General features: G+C 42.6%; 2 protein-coding genes across 5 annotated transcripts in view; one reads left to right on the forward strand and one right to left on the reverse strand.

Moving 5' to 3' along the window:
* Nucleotides 1–527: 527 nt before the first annotated feature.
* Nucleotides 528–7,200, reverse strand: PIGW (phosphatidylinositol glycan anchor biosynthesis class W). Its single transcript, XM_027870275.1, is given in 3 exon segments — nucleotides 528–3,303; nucleotides 3,305–4,028; nucleotides 6,801–7,200. Coding segments are annotated over 3 exon segments (1,551 nt in total). The 5' UTR covers nucleotides 6,824–7,200; the 3' UTR covers nucleotides 528–2,499.
* An 801-nt stretch (nucleotides 7,201–8,001) lies between these two features.
* Nucleotides 8,002–15,258, forward strand: part of MYO19 (myosin XIX) — a 38,517-nt gene continuing 31,260 nt past the window's right edge. For 2 of the 4 annotated variants that reach the window (XM_027870377.1, XM_027870380.1), the window contains exons 1-3: nucleotides 8,002–8,081; nucleotides 8,753–8,915; nucleotides 10,264–10,410. In XM_027870377.1, coding sequence (XP_027726178.1) covers nucleotides 10,399–10,410 — 12 coding nt within the window. In that variant the 5' untranslated portion in view covers nucleotides 8,002–8,081; nucleotides 8,753–8,915; nucleotides 10,264–10,398. Of the gene's footprint in view, nucleotides 8,082–8,237; nucleotides 8,314–8,466; nucleotides 8,485–8,752; nucleotides 8,916–10,263; nucleotides 10,411–15,258 lie in introns of those variants that run through there. The other 2 variants (XM_027870378.1, XM_027870379.1) reach the window with 2 other exon arrangements.

Raw genomic sequence — 15,258 nt, forward strand, 5'->3', positions numbered from 1 at the left:
AATTTGATCTATAATGAGCAAGGTTGAGTGGCTAGGGAGGCATTGGGTGGGGGTGGGAAATAAAGCCAGCAATAGACCAGACCACTTAACTACTATTAATAAAGATTTGTTTAAAGTGGGGTTGTTAAGACTTCGAATTTATCTCTTTGGAAGAGATTCCAAGCATTTGAGAGGTCATTATAACTAAGGAAAAACTACTCTTTCCTCAACTGTTTTAAAGAAAGTTATTTTACTGTTTTAGGTAGTTTTTTTTCTTTTGTATGCTTTGTACAATATTTTTATGTGTGTATCAAAATTCAGAGAATCCTAGATTTATACCTAGAAGAGAAACTGAAGCCCAGAGAGGTTAAGTAATTTTCTCAAGTTCAAACTAGCCTTAATTATAAGAGATAGGATTCAAACTCGGGTCCTCTGACCTAAAATAACTGCACTCTGCTGTTGAATACATTTAATAAAAATACCACAGTGAAATGCTTTGGTATCTTGTAAACATATATCTCTTAGTCCTCATTACACACTCTACTCCCATGACTATTGAACTCATTTTTAATATATATGTACATATACACACATACATACACATCTACACACACATGTAAAATCTGGTTTAGTTGTAAACCAGGACTATTTTATATAAATACAAAGTCAGGCAAGAATCATTTTCTGAAGATCACAGTTAAGGTGTCCTAGTTGAGACCATATTCCTTCCTAAACAATTCCTGCTCTCATTTTCTTCCTACTATAATGTTCTTCCCTCCCTCCTTACAAATTATGCTTTTTGTTTGTAATATTAGCAGTTAAAATATTTTGTTTTGCATGTTAGTAAAATCTAACAGCAGAATGTGATATTAATTACCTCAGTTGTCCAAATGTGTAGAATCTGTGAAATTGAGCTTTCTTTTTCATGAGCTGACAGTGGGAGGTTCTGTTGTATCTGTCAAAAATATATACACATTTCCTCCACTTAGATCTTAAAGAGAAAGGTAACTCCTATAAGTTACCTGGCTCCCTATAAACCAGAATCACCAAATGAGAGGTCTTATCTGTGTATTATTCCTTCTGTTAATTATGTAAGCTATTCATCAAGTTTTACTTACACACTTTTCTAAGTGAAAGGGAAAAAGACAATGCACTTTGATCTTTTCAAATTATGATTTCTTTCCATAACTGTTTGGAATTGAAAACCTACTGAGATGGTTACTTTATTAGGTATCCCCCCAGCCATAGTAGAGTGAAAGAGTGACTACTGACAACAGAAAATATACTATTCAACTAACCTATTCATTAAGTCATTGGATAACTTACTTTAAATTACTTTATAAAATGAGAGACCAATACGATTAGTGCCTCTCTGCCCTCCTGTCCTTCAATATGAAGAGACTGGTTGTGGGTGCTGGGACTGTGACATAGACAGCAAGTGAGCCAATCACCTTTTCCTGTCATGCTTAATTTGCATATTGCAATTTTATTGGCTAAATGCCTAAATTCTTAATTGAAAATAGAAAATAATCTCTTAATGATTTTTATTTTTGTGGCTACATGAACAGTTCATTGAATGGATCTCCTCAGAGGAAAAAATAAATGCCTCTCAATCATAGAATAATTCAGGATATAACTGGTTATATAAAGTTTTCTGCAAATGTAAACAAATTCTAAATTGGTTGACATTGTATAGAAAATTTAAAAATAAAATGTTTCTGAAAGATACAGATTTTCATTCAGGAATACAAAAGGCCAATATAAGATTATAATCTTTTGCAATCAAAAGATTTTGCACAAGCCTATAAATGTTTTCAAAGGAACCTAGTTCTTAGTTTGGGGATGGGGAGGTAGTAATGTTAAATCATTAAAAGGGGATGTATCAAGCCAAAGTCAGTTTAATTAAACTGGACTGCATTCCAGCTATCTAAAGATTTATTTCTTTTTTTAGTAGGTAGGTAGTTATATCTGAGAGGAAAACTTCATCTAATGCCTCATAATTACTTGGTATGTAACCCACACCATACAGTTACATCTATTTTTAGTTATAAACCAGGACTATCTTATATAAATACAAAGTCACATAAGAATCATTTTCTGAAGATCACAGTTAGGATGATCTATTTACTTATTACTGCCTTGTGCTGTCTGTTAATATTCATTGCATGTCACTGTACTATGCACTTTAGAATAGCAGTGCAAGTTTTGAATGATTGCTTTTATACTTAGGCTAAAAACTGCCTTGTAAGATTTTTTTAAAATTGAGCTATAATGAAGAATCTACACCTTGACTAGAATACCATCATTTATTAAGTAACCTATGGGGAATTTCAGAAGCACTGCTTCATCTTAATCCAGTACTATATGCAATGTTAAGGTATATCAAATAAATAAGAATCAATGCATGATGTTATACGTCTATATTTGTGACAGTTTGTAATTTTGAGGTGAAATTAATCATCTAGTTGCAAAAATCCATTATTAACATTTATCATTACCCCATTTATATTGCCCCAATAATCACCAGCATTTTACAGTAATATTCTGTATATGCAGGACATATATAATTAAACAGTTACTAATCATGTACAGATGTAGTACTGTTAAAGTCCAAGAGGAGCTACTATGTAGAGTGTCAACAGTCAGGTTGACCAAGCCCGTCATAATGTTCGCCAGTAAGAAGAAAAGTAATTGGTTTCGGTCAATGGCAGCAATTAAACAAAGACTTGGCAGCTCTCTTCCATTTTGGTGGGCCAGAGACTCTGAAGGCTTTTTATCTGTGTTGAGTGTCTGGATGAGATCCCAAGAACTTGGCACAGTAGCTCCTTTAATCAGGAATTTGGTGAAGACCAAAATCACATTACCTAGTATCAGCCAACTAAGAAATGTTAGGCTGTAAGCAACTATCCAAATGCAAAAGGCTAAATTAGCCATTTTTCGAGAAACTGTATCTATATATGTTTGACATATATAAAGAAACACAAGGAGAGTGGCAGCTGTCCATAACAGATGACTTCCCACTTTGATCCAGTCTCTGAGAAGAGGTTTTACCCTTAATACATATAATCCAGTTTGCACACCAGCCATATAAATTGCCACATACCCAAAGGTGGAGATGATTCCCTCACGGTTTGCATTTAGGAAACCAATCCTTGTGCCTTTGCGATCAGTGCCAAATAAAATAATCATCCTGAGCTGTGCAAAGTCAAGAGATATTTGGTACAATATGGCAATGATGACAGCCACAATCCAAGATTTATTAAGGGGAAAAAGAATCAAGAGTAAAGAGGCTACTACTTTTACTACTGCTAAGGTAAAAAAAAAAGTTCCAATGAACTCCATATTCAGATAAATGTTCATGATAGCCTATGGACTTTACACTGATCAGTCGCCCTAGCCCTAGAACTATTAATGGCCAAACAGAGAACAACTGCTTTGCAGGGTAATAACATCTGGACTGTTTGGCCCTAAGTTTTCCTCTCACCTCTGGACAAACGATAGCATTCCCAAAAACAAAGGCTCCCACTCCAAAATCCATCAGTCCTGTTCCATAGAGCTCTGTTTTGGCATATCGTCTAGGATAAAGTGGAAAATCCACAGCCAGGATGCTGATGGCAGTAACCAAATTGATGTAAACACGAAACATAGTAACAGATGGAATGTTTTTGGAATCCACTCTGATTTTCAGGAATGCATCAATGATTTCCTGGGCAGGTGCCCTGACATAATAGGTCCTCTTGTTATATATCTGGTAGAACAACCAAGTACCTAAAATGGTTAAGATAAGTGGCATAAGAAAGATTACAGAAGAAAGAATGGTGCAAGAAGCTACCAAGGGCACTACAAGTAAAGCAAAGTCAGTGAGGAGATGAGCTCCCCATCTACATGAGAGGGTTGCATGATGGAGTTGTGACAGAATGAATATCAGACCTCTACACACAGTACAAAGTGGGGGCAAGGCCAAACCAGCTGAAATTTCCAGAAGGCTGGTTCCATTGAGGTTGCTGACAAAGGCCTCCTTCATTTGCCTTTGAGACATTTTTTTCTTCCTATATAAAAAGAGCAAATAAATGAATTTATGAGAAAATTGAATACTATAAAATTTCCACATCTATGAGGCCAAATTTTTACCATGATATAGGGAGAAAATTTGGAATTGTATAATTGAACTGAATGACACAATCAGAATCCATCTGTTTTTACTCTCAGCCCAAAACTAAGGACATTAAACTGTTTTGAATCAAAAGGATCATAGATGGAGAGTTGGAAGGGAACTTAGGCCTTCTTTGCTCAACCCCCTCATTGAAAAAACTGAGAGACAGAGGTGAAAGGATTTGCCCAGGATAACAGAACTATTAATTGGTAGAGCAGCTGAGATTTGAGCAGGCTGTCTGTCTCCAAATCCAGTAGTTATTACACTTTGCCATCCTATTAGATAAATCTAACTCAGCCTTCCCTTTTATAATGGAACTAAGACCTAGAAAGATGAAGTGATTTGCCCAAGGTCACAAAGCTAGTTAGTGGTACAGCCACAATCTGAACCTATTTCTCCATACATTGGTCTTTCCATTGGACAATTTCCTGAGAATATCATCCAGGGAGTATCACCCAGGTGATAACAATCATCAGAAAAGAAAACAGTTGAGAATTACAATATTTTACAAATGTCCAATTTGATTTATGGAAATGTCATATTACCAGGTAATTAGCAATCAATTTTAAAATATTTTAATGAGCCATTTCACTGCTACTGAGATCTCATAAAAAAAATTCTGTTCTATAGCAAAGTGCATAATAACAATAAAGGAGCAATCTTAGTTAAGTTCCAGAGATTGTAGTTTTCCTTCCTTCTTGAAGAGGACTATGACATTAGGAAGATGATGATGTGACTTGCAATTGACTTTGATCTGAGCGAGGGAGGGCTGTACAAAGACACCAGCCTCACTTTCTCCTCCAGAACCATCTGAGTCCAGTGGCCAGATATGATCAGGGTGAGTGGAGATGGCCCAGAATGCATTGGGAGACCCTGGCCCTTTTAAGCTAAGGTCTTTTCAGGTTCTCACTTTGAGTGAGGCAACACCCATTCAGTGAATAGGCCTCTTTAAGAAGTAAGTAAAGAGATGGCCCCTTTTAATCGAAGGAAAAAAAAACTCAAACTGGGAGGGGAAGACCCACCAGGTAGCTGGCCAAAAGAGAAACAGTTACTATTTACATTCAGTCTGAGCAACAGGGCCCAAAAAATAACCATTATGTGGTGCTTGGTCAGGGACCTATTATTGTCCAATCTATGAGATCCAGAGTGAATTGGGTTTTAGGCTTGGTGTTTGAGAAAGAAATATAGCCAGTAAACCTCAAGTTAACTAGGTAGCTTTAGGCCATCAAAATTCACCTTCCTATCGGCAAAATACCCTCAGGTAAGGAGTGTTAAATGGTAGGCATTCCTTGGTGTGAACCTATATATCATAGCTGGCATGGTATGAAAAGAATACCTGACTATGGCTCAAAAAGATTCAGATTCTTTTAGTTCAACATCCATACTGGTATGGCAAAATTAGGCTTTCATCATCTATAAAAATTATTTCTAAAAATCTAAGATTATTTCTAAAATATTTTTCAGCTTTAACATTCTATGAATCATCACAGCAAAGTACAGTATTTTGTACTTCATGATACATAATACTGTAAAGGTAAATGAAAAGGAACTAATTTTAACTCAATTATGTGTGTGTATATATGTACATTATATATTAGTAGCTATAGTGTAAAAGACCATCTACACAGAAATCTATGACAAGTTTTGTGACTTTGAGCAAGTCATTTTATGTATTTGTAGCCTCTTTTAAGGTCAAGTCTTCCAATGCTAAAAAATCCACACGTATACATGTTGTGACTTCAGTAATGGGGAGTGGATAGAGTGAATAGAGCACTAGGCCTGGGGTCAGGAAGACACTTATTATCTGTGTGACCTTGGACAAGTCACTTAAGCTCTTATTTGCCTCAGTTTCCTTGACTGTAAAATAAGGAATAACAAAGTCCATTATAAATATTTATTCCTTTCCCCTAATGAGAATGTAATGGGCTTAGAGGAATCCCTATCTTTACCCTGATCTCAGATTATATGCTTAAGTATAGAGTTAAGGATAGGTTCAGCAGTTTGTTAATATGTTGAACTTTGGGGGCAAAAGGCATTAGTGGATAGTAAAGCTTTACTTTTTTTTTAATGTAATACATTCAAATCAGACAATCAGAATACTGGAGCTGAAAAGATCACCTTAAATCACCTAATCCATGACTACAACCAAGTTATGATTTTTTTTCTTTCAAACAAAATCTCCAACAAAATCAAACCTGAGATTTAATAACCCCAAGTTTGGATCCACTTAATAGTTGTAAAGTAAATCTTAAAACTTCTATTAGTAAAGTCACAACCTCTCTGAACCATTTGCAAATATGAAAAGTTAATACTTGTACTACTAGCCTTATTTAAAGAGTTTAATATGCCTCTATTAACATGAATTGTTATCTAGCTTTCACTGTATAATTTTAAAAGTCAGTATCCAAAGAGAATTAGGCATTTATTGAAGGGCCTTATTTGGCCTTATCAGGTTGGAGGTTTTCAGCTTCAGCTTTTAACTTTTTTTTTTGTGGGGAGAGTAATTTTATTAAATCATGCACATCACGTGTTAATGTACATAGTTTAATCTGTATTCCTGAAATTCTATTGTACTTTATATCTTTACAAAATAGATTTAAAACAATTATTTACTTTTAAAAATAACTTAAGTTACGCATTTCAGAACAACATTTGCAATAACACATACGAGAGGTAGAGTACCGCTGGCATATGAGCATTCTGTGGAAGAACAGCATCCTCGTCCAGTAACTTTCTGAGTGACCCTTAACAAATTTTCACTCTCTAGCCTTCGGATTTTTCCTCCGCGAAATGTGGATGTTTTACTACAAGATCTCTTAAGTTAGATGTGTTAGATCTTAGATCTCATAGATCTAAGGATCTATGGCGCTAAATCCTATCTATGACCCTCCTCGATAAAAACTTTTTAAAAATATTATGATCCTGCTCCCAATTTTGGTAACTGGGCTCCTCAAGAAATACGCAGCCCCCTCCAAATCTTGCAGTGCTGCCCGGATTCCCAGGTTCACCAGCGCAACCCCTCCCGTTCAAGCGCGCGAGTTCCAAGCTCCACCAGCCCCACTTGCATCTCTGACCTTTATTATCTTCGACCAGTGGGTTAGGTTTAAGCCTAGACTTTTTTTTCCAGGGACTAGATGAAGGGAAGTGGGGAGAAAGACTTGTAGGTTCTGGGATACACGCAGAAAAAGCAGCCGCCGGACTAGAAGCATTCTCTTCCCAGCGCTGGGGGCACAGCTAGGCCCAGCCTTCCCTTCCGCAATTAAGCTTTCGACAGCCAGAAAGTCAGCCTGCTGGTCCAAGCCACCCGATTCCACACGCTTTGCGCAGGGTAAGGATGGATCCCACCCTCTTCTCTCCTCCCGGCCCTCCTTTTCCTAGCACATCCGGTCCGGATTCCCGCCTCTGGGCGCGCGGGCCTGGGCAAGGCTGGGACACTAGAGGCGGAGAAGTTATGCCACTGAAAGGATCGCGCAGCCGCAGAGCCTGAACTGAGGTCCAGAATCCTAGCCCGGCACCGCCTTTCGAAGACCAGGGGCGGGCCCAGGGGGGGGGCGGACCCAGGCGTCCGACTCCGCCTCCCACAACAGCCGAGAAAGGCTCTCATTTATGTCCAATCACTGGCTTCTCACAGGCCTCAGATGCGCTCCTGCTGCTCTTCTTCTGCAGCTCAAGGGCTCTCTTCCTTATTCTTTTTCCTCCTCTTTCACCTCCTCATCCCCTTCAGCCATCCCCGAGGTGCCCCAAAGTAACAGGCTCTCCCCGTCCTCCCACGGGGAGCTCGGGTGCTTTGAGGGCCATGTGCGCTGCCCGCCACGTGGGCACGCCCCGCCTGGAGGCGGGGCCTACCGGCGACCTCTTCTCCCTCTCCCCCCAGGTCCCTTCGCTTTTTCCCACCTCCATCCCCGCCTTTCCGGGGGCCACGCGTATGCCGTCCCGGGCCAAGGAAGCGGTGAGTGACCCCTCCCACGGCCCCACGGGGAGGTTCCCCCCTCCCATCTTGGGCCTGGGGGGTTGGGGGAGGGGAGGGGCCGTGGTCCTGGGAATGGCTGGGGCGTGGGGGAAGCCTCTCACAGAGAGCTTAGGGCGCTCCTTTTCCTCCGTGGTTCTTTGCCGCTTCTCTGCCCGAGGGAGCCTAAGACCTTGCAGGTTCATCTCTCCCCCTCCTGGCCCAGGCTGCCCAGGTGTGTGGGGGCGGGGAGACCCTGGCTGGCCGAGCTGGGGGGAGGTGCTGAGGAAAGCCGGGCGTTGCGCAGGGATCCACACTGGCAGCGGGAAGCGAAGGCTGGGAACTGGAGGTGCTGAGAGGCAGGGGATCGGACTTTGGAAGACAACCTCACCCGAACCTCGTCCAGGTGCTTCCAAGGGAGCTGAGCCCTAGCCCCAGGCACAGTCACTTGTCAAGACCTGGGCTGAGGGGGAAGCCGGAGGTCCGGGCCGGGGTCTCCCTTCCTCCGCCCTGCCCTGCCCTGCCCGCCTGCCCTTGGGCTGTGGCCTCCTTGGATGGAATCAGTGCCCCCCTTGGAGTTCTTTCTCCCCAAGCTAGACCCGCTGGGAGGAAGAGAGATCGACGGTCAGTTTGGCTGCCCCTTGTCCTTGTCCTTCAGTGATTTTTCTTTGCAGACAAGGAATGCGCTGAGGGTGACCTGGCTCTGCTCCCTGCTCGCGTAGACTTCCTCTGCTGCTCAAACCGACCTGGAACAGGGAGAACCCAAGGAAGCTAACTTGAACTAAGCCAGTTAGTTACGGATAGAATTCAGTTTGACCCACCCAGCACCCCCGAAAGGTAGGCTGGGCTAGGTGAGAGACTGTTCATCTGGCAAATGAGGAAACTAACTCCCGAGTCTTGCCTTCGTTCACGGTGTTGGGGGACGGAAGGGAATCCAGACCCTTCTGTTATTGACTCTTGCCTAAACTCTTTCCACCCTCTGGCGTGAATAGTAGATTGATTAATTGAGCTGAGAGGAGGAGGGGCGGGCGGGAGAAGTTGCAATTGAATTGCTATATTTGGAGTCCAGAGGACGAGCTCGGCTCTACCACTCACTACTGCCTTGAGCAAATCACTTAACTGTCTTGGACTTCAATTTTCTTACCGGGTAAAAATGAAAGGATTGGGCTAGATGGCCTTTGCAGTCCTAGTTCTATGATCATGGGATCTTTGGGGAATTCTTCTGGACACTTGGGGCTTCTTACAAAAAAAAATGTTGCTGGCTAGAAATCCTCTTTATTCTTTTTCCCAAGTGTGACTTTTTGTAGAGGAAAGCAATACCAACAGAAGTTCAGCTTTTACTTTGGCCAAGAGCTCAGTATTTGAGGGCGAGGGTAGAGATGAATGCTGGAGAAGTGGAAAGAGCTCTGGACTTGGAGTCAGGAGACTGGAACTCAGTGGCATCTCCAACACTTATTAGCCATGTGACCATGGGCAGGTCATTTAATCTCTCAGCCTTAGTTTCCCCATTTGTAAAGTGGAGATGTGTACATTACCTACCTAGGATTGAGAAGAAAGCACGTTGTAAACCATGAAGCACTATAGAAACGTGAGTTATTGTAGTTGTTGCTATTATTAATAAACCAGAGTTATCTATGATGTTCCCCCTGCTCTAGAGCTGGAAGGAACTTTAAAAATCACCTGGTCTATATCCCTCTCATTTTGCAGGTGAGAATACTGAGACTCAAAAGCAATTTGGATCATCAGATGTTGAGTCCAGTTCCCCACAAAGAAGGCCATCATAACTCTTGAAATTTCTGTCTCACAGATCCCTGGGGCAGGGATGAGCATTTTTCTCCTGATATACTGACCTGAACGGTTTAACCTGAACTCTTGTTGCCAAAGTAGCATTGGCTCTTGGCAATAATAGCCTGAGCTTCCTCAGGCAGGACTCTTATAAATATTTTTCCTTGGGTTCCTAATTGGCAATTTGCAGGACAGACTCTCACTCTCTGTCTTGTTGCTGGGCCACTGACCTCGTTCCCAGCCTCCCTGGAGAACAGCATGCCTTCTTGACTCAGAATCCCCAAGTGAGCTGTCATTACCATCATAGCTGAGCTCAACTCTTCATGCCTTCTTCATAAGTTTGTGTATGAGTAGACACATTCTGATATTTACCCTCAATGTTTCCATTCTCTTCTTTCAGGTGCTCCAGTTGGCCTTACACAGATTCCTCCAGATCAAATCCCTTCACTCTGCCAATGTTCCAGCTGTCCCATGTTCAGAACTATTAAATCCTCTTCATCTGGTGACCCAAAGCCTCAGCTGGAAACAAAACAATATGCTGCAGCAGGTAACCTAGATTACAGAACCCCCAGGTGGCATTAATGAGGAGGCATTTGCTTAGAGTTCAGTACTTGAGAGGGCAGTGAAGGACAACTTTTAACACATTGTGTTATAAATATACATTTTAAGTGCTAGAACATTCTGTTCTTTGTGGCACATGAACATTTGTTTTGTGGCAAGGCAGTTGGGTGGTTATGGCTTAAGCCTGAAGTATCCAGTGGAAATGAGTACCAGGGGCACAATTTTCATGCTTTTTTTTGTTTGTTTTTTTGGTGAGGCAGTCGGGGATAAGTGACTTGTCCAGGGTCACATAGCTAGTAAGTGTCAAGTGTCTGAGGTTGGATTTGAACTCAGGTCCTCCTGTCTCCAAGGCCAGAGCTCTATTCACTGCCCCATCTAGCTGCCCTTTTGTTTTTGTTTTGTTTTTTTTGCGACAGTTTTCACACCTTAACAAGGACTTTCAGATGCCTTGTCCTCTCCCGGACAGTACCTGGTTCTAAAGTATCCATTCTGGCCTCCAGGAGCTGCCTGAGCTGTCCAGGCAACCGATGGTTATAACCTTGTGCTCATCTTTAACCTTTCACTGTCAACTGGAACAAAAATGTCTTGTTTATGAATTCCCAAGCAGGAGGAAGGTGTGAAGTCATTTCTCTAGGCTTGACCTGGTCAGTAGGAATGGGAAGAAGGTTCTCATGGTGGTCCCTGGAGCTGCTGCTCATAGGTCCAGTTCTTGGTGGTAGTAGCAAATATTCAGATGAGAACTTTGAAGAAAGTAGAAAAGGTTTCCATGTGAATGGCAGTTGAACATGGGTCAGTTGCTCCTGAGAGGCAGGCAATGCCCTTCCAAAGTGGTACACTGTCTAGCACAGGGGAGTCCAGGTTATGATCCCCAAATCTAGAGTGGCAAAGATGAGCACCATGAGTTGTCCAGTGCAGCTGATCTCAGAGCAGCCTGTGAGACCCCCAAGGAGAGTTGTCTTAATTTTGTGAAGTCAAGGACTACTCTGGGGTGGGTTCTTCTTGGAAAAGCATATCATTTCTGGTACCCATATCCATAGCAGGTCTTCAAGGTCAACAGCTTCTAATTTGTTGAAAAATTTTCCACTCATGGAAAAATGGTCCGGTCAGTTGACATCTTGTCATTTCTATCTCTACAGTATCTCTTGTGTCCATCACTTCTTTTCACTATATGGCCACCACCCTCACTCAGGCCCTTATCAGCTTTCACCTGAGCTATTCAGATGGCCTCCTTATTGTTCTGCCTTCCTCATTTTTCACACACAGATTCCAAAGCGATATTCCTGCACACAGGTCTATGCCATTCCCCTGTTCAAGAACTTTCACAAGCTCCCTATTGCCTCTAAGATGAAATCTAGATTCCTCAGCTTGATGAACATAAAGCTCTGCAAAGCCAGAGTTCCTTAGAGACTTATTTCATGTTAATCCCCTTCACATAATCTATATTCCAAGTAAACTTGCCTAATGGTTGTTCCCCATTTCCTCTTTACAATAGAGAGCTGGAGTTCCTAGGGAAGAGCAAAATCTGTGGCTCTGACCTGGGTGTGACAAACATTCCCATCCAGCTCCTTCCTTACGTTGGTGTGCCTTGACCTCTCCTCCCACAGAATGTCTGTTTTGGTTGAGGGGGGTTCAGTATAGAGCAGGCTAAGAAAGCTTCTTCTTGGACCATGAGAAAAGTGTTCCCCGTTCTGATTTAGGAACAACTGTGGCAGGCGTGTAGAGGAGTTCTCAGCCACTTTGGTACTGACTCCCTAGTGGATCCTAAGGTGTAGTGTCTAAATAGCAATATTAGAAACAAAACAAGAAATGCTTGTCAAGAGAGCATTTTCAGAACGTGAATCTCAAGGCCAAGCTTCACTTCAAAGGGATTGCTGGGCTGCCAGCACATGGTAGGTAGCAGTGGTGAGGGGTTTGGGGAACACATTAACAGTCAGAGTAAGGATGAGGAGAGAAGGTGCCGGCTGTTTGTGGGGAGGGTAGGTAACTTCATTTCAGTTAGAGCTTGGGGTGCAGAGAACAGCATTGTGAGATAAGATCATCAAGGCAGAGTGGCACCAATTTGCGGGTCCTCGTGCCGGGGAAAGAAATTGGGCTTTATTTGGTAGGCAGTAGGGAAGCCTTGAAGGGTTTTGAGCAGCAGTAACATGATTAGAGTTGTACTTTAGGAATGTTATTTTTTAAACAATGTTTTTCCCCCAATTACGTGTAAAGACAATTTCTAACGTTCATTTTTTAAACTTCTGACTTCAGATTCTCCTTCCCTCACTTCCCCCTCCCTGACATGGTAAGCAGTTTGTTACAGGTTATACACGTTCAGTGGTGCAAAACATTAGTCATGTTGTAAAAGAAGACACAGACCCAAAGGGGGAAAAAATGCAGAAAGTGAAAATTAGTGTGTTTTGATCTGCATTCAGACTCCATCATTTCTTTCTCTGGAGGTGGGATAGCATTTTTCATCACGAGTGCTTGGAAATTATCTCGGATCATTGGATTGCTGAGAAGAAGAGCCAAGGCGCTCACAGTTGATCATTGTACAGTATTGTTGTTGCTGTGTACAGTGTTCTAGTTCTGCTCACTTCATTTTGCATCAGTTCATATAAGTCCAGGTTTTTCTGAAATCAGCCTGTTCATTATTTCTTATAGCACAGTTGTGTTAGGAATGTTATTCTACAGTGGTATGAAGGTTAAGTTGGAAGGGAGTGGAGGAGAGTGAAAGCAGAAAGGCCAGTTAAGAAGTTATTGTAATAAGTAGTACATGAGAGGAGAATAAAGGGAACAGAAGCAGAAAGTGTTAAGATATTGTATAGGTAGAATCAGTTTGCCTTTGTGACTAATTTGACATGGGTGATGACAGAGAAGAGTCATCGAAGATGCCAAAGGCTTGGAATGAAATTGATTATGTCACTGATATAGATAGGAAGGTGAGGACAGAAGAGCAGATTTTGGAGAAAAATAATGTTTGGGACCAGCCAAGGGATACAGTGCCATGGATCATTTGGGTGGAAGTGTCCTAGGAGGCAGTTGGAAATCACAGATTTGACTCAATGAAAGAAGGGGGGGGGTAGGGAGTGGTCAGGGCTGGAGTTGTAGATTTGAGGCACACTTTCCCACTAAATTGGTAGTTAACGCCATAGACATGAAGCAGATTGGCTGAAGATAGAATCTCGAGGAGTGGCCCTGTGAAGGGACCCAGAGGAGAGCAAGGGCATGAAAAAGGAGCATCAGAAGAATGGTGGGTGTCTCAGAAGCTTTTCAAGGAGAGTATCCCATGGAAAAGTGGTGCTTTGTGCTCTGTGCTGCAGAGAGGTCCAGGGGGATAAATCCAAGGCCATTGGATTTCATGGTTAAGGAGGGTGTTGGAAACACTTTGTAGGGAGTAGTTCTGTAGAGCAGTTAGAGACAGGAGCTTTACTGTGGGGGAATGAGGACTGAGGGGGTGGTGTGAGGTACCAGAACAGCAGATAGGTTAGCAACCATCCTGGAGTGTGGTAAAGGTTCCTCAAGACCTGGGGTTCCTGCATACTTATACCTCCAGGACCTCTCTAATCCCCTACTTCCATTCACTGTGTGGGAGGGGGAGCCAGGGGGTCCTCTTCAGAGACAGTGGCAACCCATGTGGGCTTGATTCTTCCCGTTACTGCTGTTGTCATATTTTCTTTTGGTGATTGATCCCCTTGATAAGTTCCTCCATGGTGCTCTGATGTGGGGTAGCCTTTTGGTTTTCGATGGGATTGGGCCATAGTGAATGAATGAATGAAAAAGCATTTGTCAAGCATTCTAGTAAGAAAAAATGAGATGGCCCCTGCCCTTTAGAAGCTTACAGTCTAACACAGATGAGGTGTGGCGACCCTGAGGGATATTTTGGTTTAGAAAGTTAATGGGATGATTCTGGAAGCCATGGGGAAGTAGATTGCCATACCCTTATTGGGAGCAATGACAAGGTTGATTGGATTTTGGGTCCAGAACTGAAACTGGTTGGGTGATACACTGGGTGGTGGCAAGGTGATTGTCAAGGAGATAGAGGGTAAAGCATGGCTGGAGTAGGACCTATATGCAGTGGGCAATTGAGGCCACCTCCATTCAGGAGACGTGAAAGGGCTATGTCCAACCACAGTGGGTTGGCAGGTCCTTTTTCTGAGAGGCACTGTGTCCAGAAAAAAGACTTGGAACAGAGAATGCACCATTTGCACCTAAATGTGTCTGGCCCCCAAGAAACCCAGCATTGCAAGTTCAGGTTCAATCCAGAAAGACTTTCAGGAAAACTCCAAGAAGGTCCTGAACAAATCTCATTCCTTGGAAAGGACCCAGTCTTACTGTTGGTCTAACTGGTATGTGTATGGCTCCACCCCTTTCAGAGTTGAAACCATCCCAGGCCATGGGGAGTAAGGCCAGCATTGTCTGCTGGGAGCCATAGGGCTCCCCTGCTCTGTTTCAGGGTGACTTTCTCTCCCTGCTAACCCTAGGAAGGGAACACCATGTTCTGGAGAGAAAGAGGGAGAACGGGTGGGTAGCACCCTTCTCAGCTTACTGAGCAGTTGGAGAGGCCAGTGTTGGCATGGGGAAGGTCAGTATTAACTGGACAAGCTCTGGGGGAAAGAAACATTTACAAAGAGTATAAGTAAACAGTCTGTCAAAACTGATGGGCCTTCAGACATCTGTTTGAACCCCTGTCCCCAAATCTTCAAGTGATGAGAATAAGAGAGGGAGGTAGGAAATAACTTGACTCTGTTGAAAAGGGCAGGAAATTGACCTCTGGACAAGTCATTGACTTGCAGAGTCACCTCTAGACTAAGACTGTCACCATTATGTTGATACCACCAAGCTGCAGTAGGAG

The sequence above is a fragment of the Vombatus ursinus genome, unplaced genomic scaffold, assembly GCF_900497805.2.
Source record: "Vombatus ursinus unplaced genomic scaffold, bare-nosed wombat genome assembly UNPS02014797.1, whole genome shotgun sequence".
In the NCBI taxonomy this organism is placed as follows: Eukaryota; Metazoa; Chordata; class Mammalia; order Diprotodontia; family Vombatidae; genus Vombatus; species Vombatus ursinus.